The sequence below is a fragment of the Echiichthys vipera genome (assembly GCF_963691815.1).
Source record: "Echiichthys vipera genome assembly, chromosome: 18".
Classification (NCBI taxonomy): Eukaryota; Metazoa; Chordata; class Actinopteri; order Perciformes; family Trachinidae; genus Echiichthys; species Echiichthys vipera.
Genome location: NC_139843.1, coordinates 16,054,093 through 16,075,396, shown reverse-complemented (window position 1 = coordinate 16,075,396; position 21,304 = coordinate 16,054,093). Strand labels below are relative to the sequence as shown.

Here is a 21,304-nt window from a genome sequence, read left to right as displayed (position 1 = left end):
TTGTACAGAAGCCCTGAACAGTCCATAGTTCATAGCGAGATAATGAACATGATAGATAATGAATGAAACGTGATAGGCCTGAGATTTCCATCACACCTGACAGGTCATGCCTCATAAAGACTTCTCATATCTTGAAGAACGCTATAGACAACACTGACAGGTGATTTCAGTTGGTTATTTACTAATAGAATGAAAAAATTGTAATCTATATATTTATGTGCACATTGTAAAAATCCTCCCTGTACTGGCATTTATGTTGTAATATAATATTGTTGACAATAAAGTTTGTTTAAAAAACAAAAAAACTGTAGTTAATGCCTGAGGTCATCCGGCTCACTCACACCACCACCACTAATGTGAACATTATCTGTAATAAAAGGCATTAAGTTAGGGAGAATAGGGAAAATATGAGCATTTCTTCCATCAGTGTACCTAACAAACTAGATGCCTAACCTCGATGTTGTTGATGGTTCAGTCGGTGTCTCGGTGCTGCTGTGACCGGTAGATGGCAGTGTTTGACCGTCCTCTCTCACCGGATATGACTGCAGGGACCTGGGCGCTGCAGCTTCCACACTGTGGGCGTTTTCCCTCATTCTCCAGTTTTTCCTGGGTGTTGCCTGCTGCCGGGATTACAACTTTGGAGTTTCACCGGGGTGTTGCCGAGAAGGGAAGACAAGCCGGTTCATTTCTCTAACGACAACATTTATCAACTTTTTTTCTGGACCGCAGGTCGAGGCTCTCTCACTTTGTTCACGTTGTACTTAATTTAAGCGACACCGGACTGGTTTTATTTTAGCTGCCGTTAGCTCGCTAAGCTAACAGCTAACTGAGCCCGAGCGGCGGTGACGAGAGAGGCGTCCGATGCAGGCCATTAAGTGTGTGGTAGTGGGGGACGGGTGAGTTTAACCGTCTTTGTGTCCTTACTTTGACCCGTAAAATATCTCAACTTGACGGTTAAAAGTCACACATAGTTTGTTTTCGTTGACCCAGTTAGCAACAGTTGTCAAGCGGCTAACGAGCCTCAGATAACCGAGAGGAGCGACAGCTGTTGTTGTGCCTCCTGCTGCCCGGTCCAGCTGGGTCAGACAGATTTAACTGCATGCTCCGGTTAGGTGTGACTGAACCGGGCACCGCGCGGCGGTTATTACACGTGACGCAGGCTGCCATGACGACGGATAACTGATAGCTGTAAATGTGTTGATTTTATTATTTTATCTTTTAATATATACCGTATTATTACTATTTATTATTACATGCATGAATTGTTAAGCTAACGAAATTAAGAATTCTCAAGTGAAAAATAAAATAAAAAGTAGAAATTGCAGACTGACAGCTCGCCCTGTGTAGATGTTCTTGTATTGAACTAATATAATCTATTGTGCACACTTTGCAATCATACAGCCACTTAATATATTTTATTTAGTAAGATACTTGTTAAGTAAAGTTAAAACAATTGGGAGTTTGGGAAAATAAATAATAATTATAATACAGAAATTTAAAAAAATGTATGACAGAGAAAGCTGTTAACTAACTAACAATGGATTATGGAAGTATTCTTCTTCCCACTCCTTTTTGGACACGTTAAAAGATAAATAACAAATGTATTATGTCATATAAATATGTATATGTTATCCATGTAGCTCTAAGCTCTCTAGTTGTGTAATATTATTTTCTGTATGTTGTTTGAAATCAAATTTAAATCAAGTCAAATCAATCTTAAGGCCTTTGAAAATTTTAGTCCTTTTCTTTTTTATTGTATGAAATATCAAAATTAGTAAGCATACCTCTCATCCCGATTCTGTAGGACCAAATCATTTTTTTAATTTAACGTTTTTGAAAGCTTGATCTTTTTCTGTTTTGATTAATTTGTGTTTTCTGTAATTGATTCCCCCTTGTGTGCCAGGGACAAAGAAATCTTAATTATGAAGTCATTCAGCCCCCTATTTCACTTTCTTTGTATGAACACAAATTCACACAATTCATAAAATCATACAAACAACATTTAATATAACTACCTTCTTTCATGTTCTTCTTTCATACACATTCACACCACTTTGTTGTCAGCATCATCCCCCTGGAGAGAAAGTGCACTCATCATTACAGCAGAGTATTTGAAGTAGATGTTCACTTGAAAGATATCGAACACAACAGTCACTGTTAAAATTTGCAATCCAGAACAAATGTCGCTAAAATCACAGCTAACTTTCTAATGTTTTACAGAGGGAACTGTTTAAACCAGCTGTTACCTTAATGTCACTAAAGTATATATTGTAACTATTGTGCAAATAAATCAAGCAGCAATCCTGAGTTTTCATCATTGTATTTTCTCTGTCCATCTTTTCTCCTCTCCTTCCCCGCTCTCCTTTCTAATCCCAGGGCTGTGGGTAAAACATGCCTGCTCATCAGCTACACAACCAATGCTTTCCCCGGAGAGTATATCCCCACAGTGTAAGTGACACACAAAGACACGCCTCTCATGAGCAGGCGGAGACGGACGGAAATCGAGAAATCTACACACATGTATGCGCAAATGTATCTCTTCAGTGTATTGTACATTAAGATAAAACTTTAATCTTCAATCTCCATCTCCCTTCCTACAGTTTTGACAACTACTCTGCCAATGTGATGGTTGATGGTAAACCCGTGAACCTGGGCCTGTGGGATACAGCAGGGCAGGAGGACTACGACAGGCTCAGGCCTCTGTCCTACCCACAGACAGTACGTATACGCATTCATACACAGCAGAAACAACTGCTTGTCTCAGACCACAGCCGTGCACAGACTAGTATCAGCCAGACAATGTTTGCACCAACACTGTCTTCACTTTGCCAGCATTGATTTGAAGTTATTCACTGGCCTGTAATGCTTTAGACAGAGTCTTTGCACTCCGCAGGGTAGAGCCTCGTATCCATAGTACCTATACACTATCTGGAGGAAGTGAAAGGGAGCTCTTGTTTGCACTCTTTGTCCTGACAACAAACTTGCCTCTGTGCCAAAGACTCACAGGGAGCTTAAAGTGGGAGTCAGTGTGTAGTTAATCAACAGAGTACAGATTTGTGTACTACTGTGAACCCTCATGTCTCAACATTCGGGGTCTATTAAGGCAATAATAATTCAACGTTAGGTTGTGGTTATTCTTGTGCCTATCGTAACAGAAACATCTCCACGGTGCTGATTTAATTTAATGACTTGGTGTTTGTCATTTTCCCTGCTCAGGATGTGTTCCTGATTTGCTTTTCGCTCGTCAGTCCAGCCTCCTTTGAAAACGTCCGTGCCAAGGTGAGAACAACCTGCTCTTTATCTCTGCAGTTTGTCACATCTGCCACCAATAGTAATTTTAGACTCACCGTTTTGCATGAAATTCAATGGTCAGAGCTGCCGTGTTTGGAGGAAGAAGAGGGACATAGCTGGGAATTTAGCCATTAGACAACTTAAGCACAACTCTGAAACTAACACAAATAAACTTGAATTGAAATCTTTAAGGAATGAGTTAAAAAAAACACATAAATAAATCAAGATAAAAATGCTGAATGTAATGAGAATATGCAAAATGTTATGAAAAGGATATAATATGTTGCGATGCAGCATTAAAAAAACATTTTTCTAGGCAAAAACCAACTGTCAGTGTTGGTCTGCAGATACAACCATGGTCCTTTTGTTTACATGATCCAGATTTGCGTATGTGGCATTTCTTTATGGAAATGTAAATGTTTTTAACTACTTCAGAGGTTATAAAATAGCAGGGGATTATTTGGGGTTGAGTTGGTAAAGTAACATTGTAACAGCAGGACTGAGAATGCTTCCTCAAAAGTCATATCTTGTTGAAGTTGGATTAGAGATTTCCAAACTGTCTGCCATACCGTCCGTCTGCATCCCACGACCTCTCTCTTCCCCCCTCAGTGGTACCCTGAGGTGAGACACCATTGCCCCAACACGCCCATCATCCTGGTGGGCACCAAGCATGACCTCAGAGACGACAAGGACACTATCGAAAAACTCAAGGAGAAGAAACTCTCCCCCATCATCTACCCTCAGGGCTTGGCCATGGCGAAAGAAATAAGTCAGTTGTAACACCACACATACGTTTTAAATGATTTTAAGGTCTGTTAAGGTTTCAAATTGAAAGACCCTTTTTTTAAGGAATACTGTTGAAAAATGTAATTATTCCGAGCAGCAATTCTGCGCTGCTTGTTGTTTATTTGGCATTAAAATCACTAACCTATCTTAAATACAGCAACATGATGCCAGATTAGTTTACCAGTATTATTGTTTTATGTAGTTTTATTGATGAATTGGATTTTATTACATGGTGACTTTTGCATTGTATTTAACGTTCTGTAATATTTACCTGCCAGAGTTGAAGGGAAATGCCATTAATGTGTCAATTTAGGAGAATGATGTGAAGAGGAGCCATAATTAGGAGTGGCTATTATTTGAAAAAAATTACGATACCAGTACGCTTAAAGTTATACCCGATGTAGTACTTCATTTGATACCTTTTTTTATATTTCATTCGATACCCATCGTGACTAGAAGCATTGTGGTTTGCTGACTTGTTCCTCTTGTTTTCCCGCTCTCCTCTCCTCTGCCCACCAGGCTCAGTGAAGTATCTGGAGTGCTCTGCTCTGACGCAGCGCGGCCTTAAGACAGTGTTTGACGAAGCCATCAGAGCGGTCCTTTGCCCCCCACCCATCAAGAAGAGGAAGAGGAAGTGCAGAATATTGTAATGGAGAACCACAGGGAGTCAGAACTCACCTACTCAGAGGGAAGAAGATGATGGCTGGGTTTCCCCAAATATCTGTTCACCCCCCTGTGTCCTTGCTTATATAGAAGCTGTGCTAGATCAGACTTTTATCTGAAGGAACCTCGCCGGTCTAAGCAGCGCTGAGGTTTTTTATTTGTCAGATCTGGTTTGCTTTACATCTGTTTAGTCCTTTCAAATCGACAGGAATGAAGTGACTGGGGTTGATTTTAAGGAGGAAGATGGAGGATTATATGAAAAACACCCATGTCATTTTGTCAGACATTGTGAAGAAACACTACTTGAATGTGATCTTATCATGAAATTACCGTAGACTTAACTCTATAACAGAAGGAGGTCCTGCACTGCACTCTTTTCCCTACACACTAAAAGATTCCTGCTGCCTTGATGAAATTTTACTTTAAGAAAATGTGTTTGTTTTTTTTAGAAGCTCTAATTTCTCCTCTTTTTTTTTTCATTGTCAGTCTCTTGTCAGCCGCGGTTAACGGACCGTTTTGTTTACATGCATCATCTGACTAGACTGACATGTTGCCATAACTCAGTCATCACTTTGTAGTCTCTCCGTGAACACTAAAATGTCTTCTTTTTACGTTTGTTTGAACCTGTACAAGAGACCATTATGCAGTCACGTTGAACCCTTAAATAACATGATTGTTGTAGCAGCTGCTAATGAAAGTAATCATAACTCTACATTTAATAAGCATTTAAACCACAGTTCTGCTAGATATTTATCAGGTTATGATGTCGTTTTGTTCCTAAAAGCTTTCTAGATGAAGCCATCGCTCTCGCTATGTGTTAACACACACAGTATTGACTGTCAGGCATGTGAAGGTGCAGTGCAGCCATTGATGCGCTGCTTCATTCTCAAATCTGTGAAGGTCACATCATTTCAAATCCTTGCTCATTTTGACCACATCTTTTACTGTGTTTTATGAAGTCTACAAGCCAGTGTATTAGCACACAGAGGTTGTATCTGTTTTTAATGTCTTTGTTGTCTGATATGAGCAATCGGCAAATGCATTTTATTTTGAAATGAGCAGTGATCAAATTGCATGGCAAGGTGCTGTAAATCTGGACCTGTTTTATCAGTGTTTCAATGGAGCAGTTGAAGTGCACACTTGGATTTACTATGTTGCTGAATGTGGTTTCATTTTCACATAGTAGTATGGTGATTTTTTGTTTTTAAGCAAATAAATTCATTGAAAATGCTTTGTTGTATTTATATCTTATTTCAAAACATGCGGAAATTTAAGACTGTAAATAATGACTTTTCCCCTGTTTTTGTTATTAATATATAATATATAATTAGTATAGTAATATTAAAGCCTCAAATGCAAAAGAACAATCCACCATGTTTGTTCGAGGATGGTGGCGCGTAGGGGGGCTAATATACACTGAACAAAAAATAACACAACGCAATTTTTTTTCTATGTACACAAAATACCTATTCCTCTCATTCTATGTTCACTTCACAAGACTTCTTCTTTGCTGAGATACTCCATCCACTTGGCAGGTTCGGCATGTCAAGATGCTGATTAGACAGAACATGGTTATTGCACAGCTGCGCCTTAGGCTGGTCGCAAATAAAAGGTTGTCTTTATTTAATGTTTATTTGTATTTTATGTAGCAACTGTCTGACACACTCCATGTATAGTCCAGCATGTGGCTAGATGTCAGTTATTTCCCCCTTCTGCGATCCCCTCTATCGGGTTTGTTAAGCACCGCCCAAGGTGATTGTGATTGATTTAAAGAAATACGAACAGGTCACAGAGATAGGCCAGAATATGCAAGAGTCATACATTAGCATAAACCAATGCCACATATACTGCATAATGTATTGCCTAGGCTAATAAGTAAATGTTACCATGCTAACACGCTAAACTAGCATGGTGAACATTGTATAGGTATAGTATACCAGCTTAGCATTAGCATGCTAAATTCAACCTACTATTTCCATGCCGTCAGACTTAAAACTCAAAGTTAAAATGTCTGGTGATAAACTATATGAATCCGTTTTTGCATTAAATACACAGCTCTATGGCAATATTTGTATTGCTAAATATTTTTAAAAGGTTGGTCAGGTTATATGTGCAGTGGCTTTTTTTCCAGGATGAATAAACTGAAGTAGGCTCAAATCTATTAGGACAGAAACTTTTTGATTAATGTAACATTGCCTCGATATGGAGCAGCTTGTGTTCCATAAAGGTCAAACAGGGAGGTCAGGATTGACACATGTCCACTTCATGGTTGGCCGGCTTTAGCTTTCCATTGTTCAAATACCAGCTGAGCAGAAACTGCATCTTGGATCCCCATCCCTGTTATTATAAAGAACAAAACGAGTCTTTAATGTGTTGAATTGAAAAAATTAAATAGGCTACTTTCTACATAATGTGGCACACATCAAGTGTTGCTTACCAAGGGATTTGAACACAGTTGTCTTCTCTCTGTGGGCAGGTTTTATCCCATTAATAACATCTCCGAGCTCCGCAAACACCTCCGCCTAAAACAAGATATCCACAACCAGGTTTTATTCTACACATATTCTACAAAGGCAGCCAATGATACACACTTCAGTTCTGTTATGGAGGCGGTTAGAGAGCAAAATGGCAGACTGACCCCAGAGAGGATGACGTCACCAGACTCAGCCATTGCTCCATCCCTGCTGTCAACGTACACCACCGCCTCCTTCATCAACACGTCGTCCACCTCCCGCCAGTCTGGCCTGCAGGCTCCCACCGCTGCTCAGCAACAGACGAGAAACACAGAGGGAAATACTCAAATACATCACGTATTTACTCTTTCATTTTGTTTGTGTGTTAATTACTTCTTCTCACCAGCCACATGGGCTCCTGGTTTGACCCACTGACCAAAGAGCACCGGCTCTGTGCATCTGGTTACCGTCACTATGGCGTCTGCTCCCCTCACCGCCTCCTCCGCTGAGACGCATACCGTCACTGGACCGCTGACAGAGCGGCAAAACCTCTCCGTTCCCTGTCGTGTGCGGCTCCACACACGTACCTGGGGTGAAGTGTGACGGTTTGTGAAAAACCAAACATTATGTACATATATTTTATTAAATCACAAAACTTATTTCAACAGTTATGAGTTAGTTGTCAATATTATTGCTAATAAATGCAAGTAAAATGCCCTGTTTAAGGATTTATTGCTAGAAATGCACTTTCATATCAATATATGTGTATGTATATACAATAATCCTACCTAACAATGACATGTTGTGTTGGGACTAGCATCCCACTTATCAAACATTCATTTCCCTAAACTTCTGTTCTTGCTATTCATACACGTACAAGAAACTGTCGTAACTCTACCTCTTTAAATGAAAAAACTTCTGTGAAGACATTGTAATGACTCAAGGCCTGTCTGCCGGTCCCCAAGATGGCCAACACCTCTGCCTCAGGACGCATCAGCAGCTGCAGTGACAAAGGCAAAGCAGGACAGACCCAAAGTTAGAACAACAGTGTGAGATTAGAGAACAGGCACGAGTTGATTTTTTAAAAAGTGGGAATACCTTAGCAGAGATGGCAGAGACTGCAGCTGTCCTCATGCATGTGATCACCTCTCCATCAATGACCTGCAGGTTGGAAACATGCTATGACTGCCCGGTGTGGATGAGCCTGATAAGCTCCAGTTCAGATTTTTTTCAAAACTGGGGGCGGACTAGCTGCCATGTACTGTAGGTAACACACTGATATGGATAATACCCTCCTACAAACCCACCTCAAAAAATGCGAATCACCCCTTTAAACCTATACGGCCTGCTGGTTGTTTTAATGAAGAGTTACTGAAGCCGGCCTATTGCAGTTTCTTCTTACATCAACGTCATTTATACATGAATTTGTGTTACTCACAGCCTTTACATTCCCATACTCCGGGTCCAGCAGCACCACTGTGGCTTGCACAGGTGGCAAAGTTGAATCCTGCCCCCTCTTGTAGAAACACAATACCTTTGTGCACAGGACTCCATCATTCTCCATGTATGTAGGCATCAATCCCATGAAGCTATAAAGGTAAAGAAGTTTGTTAATGTTTTTGATAGGCCTACCACCACAGTCTAAAGCATTTAGCACGCTGATTGTAAAGTGGCACACGCTGATATAAACAGCAACCTTCCGCCACAAAGTGATGCAAATTTCTCAAGCCACTTTTGACCAAATTTACAGCAATATTTGTGAACTTTGTGATATTTACTTCTCTTGTGGAAATATAATGTCAATGTTAAATCTAACTATTAAATCTAAATTTAAATGCTAAATATTAAATGTTGAATCTTAATATCACATGTTAAATCTAAATATCAAGTCAAAATACTAAATGATAAATGCTAAATGTCACGAGTGAAACTTAATATTTAGCTTATGTGCAAATTCACACTGCCAGTCAGCGGAAGTACCAAAATAAAAGGTTGATGAAGCAATTCTGATGTGTTATTTTTCCCCACACCCGTGTTTCTTCTTGTCCCACTAACATTTAGCCTTTAGATTTAAAGGATGAATATGTAGAATCTTCATCAAAAGCTATATTAACAAACAAAAATACACCCATGGAGCGTTTTGAGGGGAACAGAATGAAATGAAAATCTATTTAGCCTGAATTAATACTTAAATATTTTTTTACAGGTTTGACAATGACTTTCTGTCACGTTATGTTTACATCGTAGCAGCCAGTAGCGTCCAGCATTGCGGGTTGCCAGGGTTGTCTGTTGTTAGGTGCAGCTACTGTAGAATGGCACTGGGTGAAATGGAGTTTGCCAACCCTGCAGCTGCTTATTTGTCCCAGCAGCTGAGGGATCCGGAGACGGGCAAAAACCAGAGTCAATAAAGGCCAAGCAGTCACTCCATGGACTGAGATAAAGGAGTTCAACAGCATTAAAACGGGCGCCCACATGGCTACGTTTCTCCTTGATCATTAAACTAACTTTCATGTTTAATTATGGTAACTGTCAGTCTAACTCCTTTGAAATACTTGTTTTATATGGTGAGATTTGCCAGAGGGGAACATTCAAACAGACTCAAACAAACTCCTGTCTCCTGTAAGCTACTGGGCCCGTGTTGTGCCATATTCAGCACCCCTGCCGTGAAATGCTCCCCCTCGCATTATAGGTGATATTCTGGATCAGAAGGCTGTTGTTTCCACCTATAGGGGTAGTTTATATACAGGTAACCGCATTAAAAACACACTTTTGAACCTATGAACTGCAAGAAAAGCTGGGATTATATTTCTATATACTTGCTCAAAAGATCCATTGAATTCATTTTGTAATTATGGCTGCAGTTTATTTCCACAGAACATGCAAAAAGGTGCTGTTTTGTGTTCTCTATTATCCAAGTTTGTGACTTTAAACTCTTTAAAATAGTTTAAAGACTGTAAGTAACCAATGTTCTGACTGTTGTGGGTTACCTGTATGTAAATATATATTCCTGTATACATATAAGCTACTCCTATAGTTGGAAACATCAGCCTTCTGATCCAGAATATCACCTATAATGCGAGGGGGTGCATTTCACGGCAGGGATGCTGAATACGCACAACACCGGGTCGGACCAACCTGGCAACCTGAGAGTTCTCCATATTCAACCTCTAATATTTAGCATTTAACACTGCCATTATATTTCTACATGAAAAAAGTAAATATCCCAAAGTTCCCACATGTTGCTTTAAATATGGGGCATGGATGCTGAACACGCACAACACCGGGTCCGACCAACCTGGCAACCTGAGAGTTCTCCATATTCAACCTCTAATATTTAGCATTTAACACTGCCAATATATTTCTACATGAAAAGTAAATATCCCAAAGTTCCCACATGTTGCTTTAAATATGGTGTAAAGTGCAGCAGGCTTACCCGTTGTGTTTCTGCAGGGGCAGTATGCTGCGCACAGGCTGGACCACCTCTGCGCTGTCTCGCCTGGAGAATTTCCCCAGAGCTTCCTCCAGACGGGGCAGCAGCTCTCTGTAATGTAGCAGACGCGCCACTTCATGCTCCCATATGACAACAGGAGGCCCGGCCATGGCTTCACTTCTGATGAGTTTCAGTGGAGTGACTGGTCCACACAGTTCACAGCGCTGACTGTGGATCCGAGCTGCGTTCAAGAGCCGCAGTGAAAGTGTAGGATTTCTGTGTACTCCGGGTCGCGCTGAGCGGGCGGCTGTCAAAGTTTATTCCCAAGTAAGATTTATAAATATTAAAATAAAATAAAAAGAAATGTGTGTGAAGCAGAACTTTTCATCTTTCCTTGCATAGGGATTATGGCATAAACATCTCATAACCCTACAGATTTATTGTTAACCCTTTGGAGGATGTTAGACCGCTGACTCCCTCCAGCTATGAACCCGCTACAACAGTAAAACGCTGCTTACCAGTATTACGAATAATACTTTCATATATAGTAAAGTATCAGTCATGACTCATCCGTCTTTTTTCTGAATAATTAAAACCTACTTTTACCCTTAATTCTAATTCTAATAATACATTTGAATGAAGGCATTATCTAGTGTAGACTCTTACATCTCATCTCATCTCATCTCATTTCATCTCATCTCATCTCATCTCATCTCATCTCATCTCATCTCATCTCATCTCATCTCATCTCATCTCATTTCATTTCATCTCATCTCATCTCATCTCATCTCATCTCATCTCATCTCATTTCATCTCATCTCATCTCATCTCATCTCATCTCATCTCATCATCTCATCTCATCTCATCTCATCTCATTTCATCTCATCATCTCATTTCATCTCATCTCATCTCATCTCATCATCTCATCTCATCTCATTTCATCTCATCTCATCTCATCTCATCTCATCTCATTTCATCTCATCTCATCTCATCTCATCTTCAACCGCTTGGCACCTTTATTACAAAATGCGGCTCAACATGCCCCAACGCATTTTGTAATACATTTTGCCGCATTATGTAATAAGTTATTACATTTTGAGAAGATTATTACAAAATGCACTTGCAACTTTTTTATTCTCTAGGAAATGTAATAACATGGCGCATTATGTAATAGTACCTATTATTGTTGTTTGTTAAACAATGCATTTATACAAGAGTGACTTTTTGTTGCTTTTTATGCACTTTCCCTTAGAGCTATGTAGCCCAATAAATCTATGTATGACAGAACACGTTTTGAATTATATAGGCCAATAACTTGTGGCCAAATTCAAAGCTCTACATCGTCTGTCACTCAGCCGGGGGAGGGGAGGGCGGGCTGTAATCTGATTGGCTGCTGCATCAGTTCTACAAAGATCATGCACTGCTTGCATGCTTAATTGAGACAGCCAACAGAGTTCAACATGATGCCAGGTATGAAAAAACTGTGTCAAATATTATCTGTGTAATTGAATATATGGAAGTATAAAGACATTTTGCAGTTGATCTAAAGTTATGTAGATGTTTTGCCCTTGATAAGAAATGATATGACTGAATTTAAACCTGCATTGTCCAAGTAATGCTCACTGCATTAAAAACAGTTTGTAAAGTAAAACTGAAATCTATGCCTCTAAATACATATTAAAAGTTAATAACTTTTAATGACCGACAGGTAATAACACATTTGAAGGATAACTGTGCATGTGCAAAAAACTACACACACACACACACACACACACACACACACACACACACACACACACACACACACACACACACACACAAAACTGCTCACTGCTCAAAAAATAAAGTGATCATTTAAACAACACATCCCAGATCACAATGAATGTCATAATATGCAAATTAGATTATAGAATACTCCCATCACAAACTTAGGGTTGTGGTTAAGGTTTATCTCATTTACAGCATCATTTTATCTCTTACCAGTTTCAAGTTACAGCCTTTTGGGAAATTAATATTAATAATTCATACATTTTTGGAACACAGTCATAAATAGTAAGCATCGAAATAGCTATTAAAAGGCTAAAAATGTTATAACAGATGTGAAAACAATACATTTGTTAAAACCTTGTTTTTCAGTATTCCTACAAAAGCAGTGTCCTCTTTAATGATAGCATCCCTTATTGAGACAAATCTAGGGCTATAACATAAGATCAACATTCATAAAGCAATTTGAATTACTGTGATGCCACAGGTGGTGGTGGGTTATCAAAATTGTAATAATTAAAATACCTTCTTGAATATTAATTCAAGATAAAATATTTTAGTACTTGAAATTAAATTCCACAAATAAAATAAAAGTGCAAAAAAAATAGGCACAAAATGCAGTTCAGTTTTGGGAGTTAAACATTTCCCCTCTTTTGTCACCCTTGTAGGTCTGCTAATTATAACCCTGACCTGCACCCTGCTGGGGCTCATTGTAGGCCATGGACAAAAGCAAGCAATGACCGAGGAAATGTACAATGTCATAGTTCGCAAGTTGAGAGGAGAGTTTCATGTTCCAGTTTCTGAACGCACAAGAATTCAACAAAATGCCTTGGTGGCAGACACTGCTGTGTGCCGGCAAGCCAGTCATGCTACAGTCTTATGTTGATTGTGTTGTTAAAAAGGGTCTAGATGATACTAAGGGTTCTGGAGCAAGAGAGTTGAGCAAACGACTGAAAATGCATCATGGTGGCATAAGTGAAAGACTGGTGCAGGAAATCTTGAACAAAACTGAGTGGCACCAACTTCAAAATGCAAAGTTTCTGAATAAGCCCCCTTTGATGACCATTCAAGCCAAAGAAGTGCAAGATCGACACCAAATTGACCTATTGGACATGGGAAAAAGGAAAATTAGTTATGGTCAGGCTTTATACCGTCACTTTATACCACCACTACATCACTTTATTTTGTGGTACTGTAACTTACTACTGCTACACTTACTGTGCTTAACTGTAACCTAGTTCTGTAGGAAATGCTGCTACACTGTACTGCACTTTACTGTAACTTACTTACTTCAGTAAGAAAGGCTGCTACACTTCACTCTGCCATTGTTCAGTCAGAAATGCTGCTACATTTTTAACACTGTTATCACTTATCGCTCCTTCTCACTTATTTAGTTTGTACTTATTTTATTTCAATCTGCTGCTAAACTGCACGCTGCGTATTGTTGTATATCGTATGTACCTACGCTTAACCACAATGTCTGTTGCACTCTGTCACACTAAGTTAATTGTTTGATTTATTTTACGTTAGCTTTATTTTGATTTGATTTATGTTTATGCTTATTGTTACTCTGATCCTTTCCCACCTTTGTATTGAAACTGTTGCACAATCATTTCCCTCAGGATAAATAAAGATTCTTGAATCTTGCATCGTGAATCTTGAATTCTCACAGTGATGGATGTGTTCAGTCGTTACATGTGGCTGAAACCATTGAAAAGAAAAAGTAGTGTTGAAATTGCCAAACACCTTAACAAGATTTATCGTGAACATGGACCACCCAAAGTGTTACAACGTGACAAAGGGACTGAGTTTAAAGGGGCAGTGAAAATTCTAATGACATCTCTGCAAGTGAAAATAATTGAAAGTTCAGCATATCATCCACAAAGCCAAGGAAAGATTGAGAGGAAACATAGGTGGCTAAGAAAGAAGATCATGCATGATCTGGTGAAATTTCAACGGAACAGAGTTAACTGGGTCAAGCACCTACCTGTATATTCAAGAGTGCTAAATGAGGATCTTAAAGAAGTGTTAGGCTGGAGGTCTCCATTTGAAGTATACTATGGAAGAAAAAGCAACAGCATAAGGCATCCTTTATGCGGTTCTCCATCTTCTGTTCGTAAGGAGTCTGTGAGGAATCAACATTCAACTTTACCATCCTTGAGACATTGAGAAAAATTTGATACTAAACGAAAAAGGGTGAGAAGAATGGCACGGAAGGCCTCTGAGCACTGTGCTAAACTAATGATCAAGCGTGCATTCAAACAAAACCTATCACAACACTACAATGTTAAGGACGCTGTTTTGGTCAGAATGAGGGATGGTGCCCATCGAGTCTCCAAAAAGTCTCACGTAAGGCGCGGTACAATTGTGAAAAAAAATCGAAAGCTCTCAAAATACAAAGTGAGTTTTAGGGACCCAAAGACCCTCCGACAAACACAAAAATGGTTCTTCGTGTCGGATATAACTAGTGCTTACCGGCTGCCAAAAATCCCAAGACAGCACCATCAAAGAGAGGCCTAAACCCACTTTTGTTTCAGTACACACACACACACAGAGACTAGAGGAATTTATGTCCATGGAGTTAAGCATTCGCTATGACCCTGACCCAGATGGAAATTGTCAGTTTGCAGCCATGGCTGACCAGCTATCCACACTTGGAATATTTAGATCACCAGAAAGCTCAAGAGATGAAATTGTCCAAGACCTCAGGAATTATCCATACAATGGAAATGGAACAATCTTGTTCAACTTTGTCAAGGGCAACGACTGGGATGGATACTTGGAAAGAATGGCCCGAACTGGAACCTATGGTGACCACATTACATTGCAAAGAGCATCTGAAATTTTCCAGGTCCAGTTTCTTGTAATTTCCTCTCTGGGAATCAATGCCTCAACTATTGTATCAGAGTGAAACATATATTGTCACAACAATCCAGTGCTAGTACTTGGTCATGTGGCAGAGGGGCATGGAGAACATTATCTGAGTTTGGACGGACCAGTCACACCATTTATAGAGCATGTTTTGGATGCTCAAGCAGGACAGTTATATGACAACAACACACTTTCACCACTGCAGCCTGCCTCACCAGATGAGTCTGACCCACCTATCCAGCCTGATGAGCCTGAGGACCCTGTTCTGACTACACCCCCTGTTCAGCCTGTCCTACCAACTGAAATGTCTATTATCAAAATGACCCTTGAGGATGACATGAGTGTCTCAACATTTCAAAGACATTGCAGATCGATTCCATCCATCAATCTATCTAGGGAAACACTAAGCCAAAGCCTTGGGTTGGACGTCATTGGAAAGCACACAATTAGTGTACAAAGGTTGTACAAAGCAGCAGGGCGCTTTGGTGGTGTGGCATTAAAACTCAAGGAGCTGTTTGGGAAACATTCTAAGTGGTTTATGGCTCGGCTGGTAATTAGACATATTAGACATGGACAATTTGAAATTACGGATATATTTTGGAAATAGAAGTTTTGTTGTTTGTTTAGCCTTTTGAGGCAATTTCATATTTGTTTAAAATGAATCTTAGTGGAGACATTTGCTGGTCATAGCAGCTCTCTAAACAAGCAGAAGACACTTACGTTGTTTAAGGTAGAACTTATATTCATTGGTTCATTATTATTTTAAATTGGCCACAAGCCTGCGTGTGTTGGATGCATTTATTGTTGTTGAAAGGTTCTTTAAATGCATAAATAAAGCTGTTCTTTACCTATTCATCAGCGTTTCTATTTTGTATGTGCATATGTTAATGTTTACGAATGGACTAAATTTTGATACCCAGAGTTTTGTTCTGTATTATAAGAAGCATATTAAGGTTTGTTGGATGTTTATAACTATTCTTGATGTGGTTTTGGTATCCAATAAAAAAAAAATCTGGAATTTACAGAATATTCTCTGCTAATGCAACCTTTGAATAGTGAACTGTGATTGTAATTTCTAAGCACTGCTACTAGGCTAATACAGTGATACTAATAATAGGCCTAACTTTTACAAATACTTTAAAGTAAAATAAAATACAATTAACAAATAAACAATGCTTTAGAATTATTACGTAATGCGCCATGTTATTACATTTCCTAGAAAATAAAAAAGTTCCAAGTGCATTTTGTAATAATCTTCTCAAAATGTAATAACTTATTACATAATGCGGCAAAATTTATTACAAAATGCGGCTTTATTACAAAATGAAATGAAAAAGTTATTTGGAGACGTTTATTACAACAAGCCTAGTGCGTTTGACCAGTGTGAAGGCGCACTCACACTGTCCTTCCGCACCGCGCCCCGGGCTTAAGGGTACTTGTCCCCCCTCCCTCTCCCCCCCGCGCCCCAGCCCCGTTTGTACTCACACTGCCAGGGCCTCGGCCAATGCTTCTTGCAGTCCATGCGTCATCATGCCTTAACACATCACACGCATTGATCGTGTGTGTGTGGCTTTGTTTACAAATTTTTCCACAGACCTCAGAGTTTTTGTGCGTCTTGTCGACTGTTTTTGAATCTTTTCATCCGACCAAATCTGCAGTAAACACTCCACCTCCGCATCACACCAACATGAACCTTTCACCGCCATTGTTGTTGTTGTTAAATGTCCGCGCACTGTCCGTCCTTCTATTTTCTATGTCCGAACAGGCGCACATACCGCTACCACCGTAGGGCTCGTGCTCATACATGTGCAAACGGCTCTACAAAAGCCCACCTCTTTCAAGCGTGGATGGCCCGCTGTCCGCAGTTATGCGCGGAACGGGTGCACTCACACTGCTCAAACGCACTACAGAAGGAAGTGTGAGTGCGTCCTCACACTGTCCTTCTGCACCGGGCCAAAACCGTTTTTTCAGCTAAAGCCTAGTGCGTTTGAGCAGTGTGAGTGCACCCGCTCCGCGCATAACTGCGGCCCGTCAGAGAGTTGGGCTTTTGTAGAGCCTGTTTGCACATGTACGAGCATGTGTACGAGCAGGGGGCCTACGATGGTTCTGACGTAATTTATGTGCCCCTGTTGGGACATAGAAAATAGAAGGATGGACCATGCGCGGACATTTAACAACAACAATGGTGGTGAAAGGTTCATGTTGGTGTGATGCGGAGGTGGAGTGTTTACTGCAGATTTGGTCGATGAAAATATTCAAAAACAGTCGACAAGACGCACAAAAACTCCGAGGTCTATGGAAAGATTTGTAAACAAAGCGACGCATCACGAAAATGTCATCAATGCGTGTGACGTGTTACGGCGTGATGACGTATGGACAGGCAAGAAGCATTTGGGTGAGGCCCAGGTAGTGTGAGTACAAACTGGCTGGCCGGCGGGGGGAGAGGGGGCAAGTACCCTAAAGCCGCGGTGCGGAAGGACATTGTGAGTGCGCCTAAAAACGTTTTACTCTAAAGTGTTAGCAATAACTTTATTACATAAAATTTAACAGTACTTAGAAGGAATAGATTTGTCGCCCTCAAAGACTATGAAAGATAACCCACTCCCCAAATGAAGTCAATAGAACCGTTCAGGGGGCAAACGTGTTTATATCCTCAGGGCTGGTCTGATCTCCCCCATACCATGAAGAGCATTTGCCTTTTCCACACAACATGAAACACTGAAACGAACAAAACCAGGTTTAAATAAAAACATTTATTATGAATCAGCTGATGCCTTGGTAAACTGATACATTTTAGTAGACACACTGTCATAAGAAGTAAAAAAGAAACAGTTCTTGTCTTGCATTACAACTTTTTTTAAATCAAACTGATGACAAAATAATTTTCCATCTGGAATTTGTCTCCCCCTTTTTACCAAGGGTTTTTTTTGTCACAACAGCGCAACAAAATCAGACGAGCAGTCTCTCAATAGCCAATTGAACAGACTGAATCTGCGGCTTGAGCTGAGACCCCTCCTTTATGGTGACTGAGGTAGCGATGACGGGACGTGACACTCCGCAGGCCCGGCCCAGGGCCTGCTTGGACCGGACAAACACGTACGGGACGTTCTTGTCCTCACAGAGCAGTGGCAGGTGGAGGATGATCTCCAGTGGTTCAGCATCAGCAGCCATCACGATAAACTCAGAGATGCCTCTGTTCAGGGTTTTAGTGGCTGGAGAAGAAGCAGATCACAGTTAGTACAATGCATTTACATAATCGCAGTTAAATCGTTACTTTAATAACTGTTTTGGTAGCTGCACACTAGCAGCCTATTGTTTTAGAAATGATTCTGAGATATGAGCATTTACTTTATTTTATAGACAGTCCATCACAACGTCCTAGAGTTCAAAGTCCTTAAAGTGCTTGTTTTATTCAACCAGTAGCTCAAAAACGCATTTAATTTATCATAAAATATATATGAAGAAGCACATCCTCATATTTGAGAAGCTGCCTCAAATATTTGAAGGATTCTTCCAACTTTTAAAGGTTACTAAATCACATATTTCCAGACTCTTAAAGTGTTAATAGTCTGCAATCACTGTTAACTGCAAGTTAAACTTTTTCCACAATTAAGTAGTAATAATAAAACAGACTAATCATTGCAGCTCCAAAAGGATAGCAGTGCTTTAATAAATACGTACAGCAAAGTTAATTTTCCAGGTTAGGATGTTTTGAATGCACACATTTGAGAAGCTCAAGAATCTCAGCCGTGTTCGTTGTTGACCTGACAAAGACCACGCTGTACACACTTCTCTGATGTTGCATTAACTGACCTCTGAACCAACATACTACATATACACGCGTGTTTGGATGTAGCTTTTCCTCACCTTCATTGGCCCCCTTCCTCAGCTGTTTGTAGTTTGAGGCTTGCTGCACCAGGTCCAGGATGGTCTTGGACAGCGTGGCGTCGGCCAGCGGGTAGGCCTTCGGGTTCACTTGGGCTTCGGTCTGATTTATGGCACACAACACAAAATAAAACCACGTTAACCACGGGAATATCAGCAGTACATTGAGTCAACAACAGGAGGGTGTTCTGAGTTAAAGTTTAGCTCGTTTTACAGCCTCGCTACTTGCGCTAACGTTAGCCACATACTTAGCTCGTGTGTTAGCCTGTTAGTTCACACTCACCATTGTAAATAGTTCTTCTGGTATTTCGGCCCTCTCGGCGAAATGCTTCACGGAGGTTATTGTCTCACACTTGGGCCACAAACGCCAACAAGACAAAAGATAGGTTGTTTTTTCTTAAAGTTATGTTTGTTGCACTACGAACTCTCTAAGCTCTGTTGCATGCAGCCCGTCCAAACGTTCACCACACGTGTGCGGTACCGCACATGCGCACTGGGTACAACAGCGGAAAACGACCGGAAGTGCTTTTTTTAAATTTTATTGAAAAGATTCAATATAAACATTACTTTTCTTACACGTTCCAGAGTTAAACACAATACCAAAAAATGTATTTGTAAATGTAGAAACAATAATTACATTGATTAAAATGTACAAAGGGTAAAACATAGACAAAGGAATGAAGAATAACAAAAACAAACTGGGGTAAATCTTAAATGCCTAATTAATCTAATACTTTTTACCTATTTATTATTCTTTTAGTTTTATGTTTAGCATAGACGTAATTTATGATTTAAAATCTACATCTTTAAAAATATAAAAGGAGGGTATTTGTTGAGCCAAATCATTGTGTTGGATATATTATTGCTCTCCATGTTATTATTAAATAGTTGTAAATGTAATTGATTTGTGGGTTTAGCTTATGGATGGATGCAAAAATAATAAGAATAAAATATACAAATTCGGATATAAAAATGATTTTGAATACAAAGGCTATTTAAACTAGCAAGACATTTAACAATACTAAACATTTGCTTAAATACAGTTCTACATTTGTATTTTCTACATAGGCCTATGTGAACACATCAATACTTGTTGCTCGATACTTACTGTGCCTTATTTACACTAACTGGCTCTAATCCCCCTTAAAACCGCAGGGGCAGTGAACAGCACAATACAGAAGAATAGCAATAAAGTAAAGAATAACATTGCAGAAAGATGAATGAAAATATAATATTAAAACCGTAAAACAACACATGACTGATATATTAAATAATGCTTTAAAGTTTAACTATTTACAGTTTCGTTATTGGTGCATTGCTTTAATGGTAATCCTTCACACATTATTTATGGAAAACAGAAAGGGAGACTTTTGTTTTTGAATGTTTTGTGTAACTAACAACTCTAAACAGTCTATATTCACACTGTCATAAAATTTGTAGTAAAATCACTCATTTAATTATCAGCAATAGCCTGGAAACATCATTCCACAATCAAAATAATGCAGAAAGAAATATTTATTATAAATGTTTTGTCAAGGCAAGGTACGCTGATTTTTGATTACCTTTCAAGTAAATTAAACGAGCTTTACATAAAATATCAAAGCACTGGAAAAACATAAAATGACTTTCAGATCAAATAATGACAAAAAATAAAAACAAGCAGATTAAAAAGTGAAAAATTAAATTTAGAAATAACGTGTGTTCTTTCCTTCCTTAGGGATAAAACATCTCCTAACCCTAAAGATTTATGAAATATGATGCTTACCAGTACTACAAATATCAGTCACATCAGTCATGACTCACATCTGTCATCTTTCTGCACAATTAAAACCTACTTTTATATTTCATTCTAATAATACATTTGAATGAAAGCATTATCTAGTGCAGACTCTCACACTGGAATGAAAATAGAGCTTTTCTATGTGGATAGTGCACCGACATTCCTCTGCAGACATTCTTTACAGTGGGACAAAAAAGTATCAAGTCAGCCACCGATTGTGCCAGTTGTCCGACTTAAGATGACAGAGGTCTGTAATTTTCATCATAGGTAAACTTCAACTGCAAGAGACAGAATGTGAAAAAAAATCCTGGAAATCACACATTGTAGGGTTTTAAAATGATTTATTTGTAAATTATGTTGAAAAATATGTATTTGGTCACC

At 39.4% G+C, this 21,304-nt stretch overlaps 3 protein-coding genes across 3 annotated transcripts; 1 reads left to right on the top strand and 2 right to left on the bottom strand.

Annotated features, from left to right (window-relative positions):
* Positions 1-628: 628 nt before the first annotated feature.
* LOC310960577 (ras-related C3 botulinum toxin substrate 1-like) lies at positions 629-5,902 on the top strand. The gene is made up of 6 exons (XM_083932303.1): positions 629-896; positions 2,377-2,448; positions 2,601-2,718; positions 3,217-3,279; positions 3,901-4,060; positions 4,597-5,902. Exons 1-6 carry the CDS (start codon positions 862-864, stop codon positions 4,725-4,727), a joined length of 579 nt encoding a protein of 192 aa, XP_083788429.1. The 5' UTR covers positions 629-861; the 3' UTR covers positions 4,728-5,902.
* A 1,101-nt stretch (positions 5,903-7,003) lies between these two features.
* Positions 7,004-10,793, bottom strand: LOC310960575 (ketimine reductase mu-crystallin-like; the record flags this gene model as incomplete). The annotated part of the gene is made up of 8 exons (XM_083932301.1): positions 7,004-7,077; positions 7,178-7,262; positions 7,379-7,500; positions 7,597-7,780; positions 8,092-8,193; positions 8,292-8,354; positions 8,632-8,782; positions 10,627-10,793. 8 exons carry the CDS (start codon positions 10,791-10,793, stop codon positions 7,004-7,006), a joined length of 948 nt encoding a protein of 315 aa, XP_083788427.1.
* Positions 10,794-17,992: 7,199 nt separating this feature from the next.
* On the bottom strand, positions 17,993-19,603 carry LOC310960580 (NHP2-like protein 1). The gene is made up of 3 exons (XM_083932306.1): positions 19,427-19,603; positions 19,126-19,246; positions 17,993-18,470 (listed from the first exon to the last, which is right to left on the bottom strand). The coding sequence occupies exons 1-3, from the start codon at positions 19,427-19,429 to the stop codon at positions 18,208-18,210; spliced, it is 387 nt and encodes a 128-aa protein (XP_083788432.1). The 5' UTR covers positions 19,430-19,603; the 3' UTR covers positions 17,993-18,207.
* Between the last annotated feature and the right edge of the window lie 1,701 nt (positions 19,604-21,304).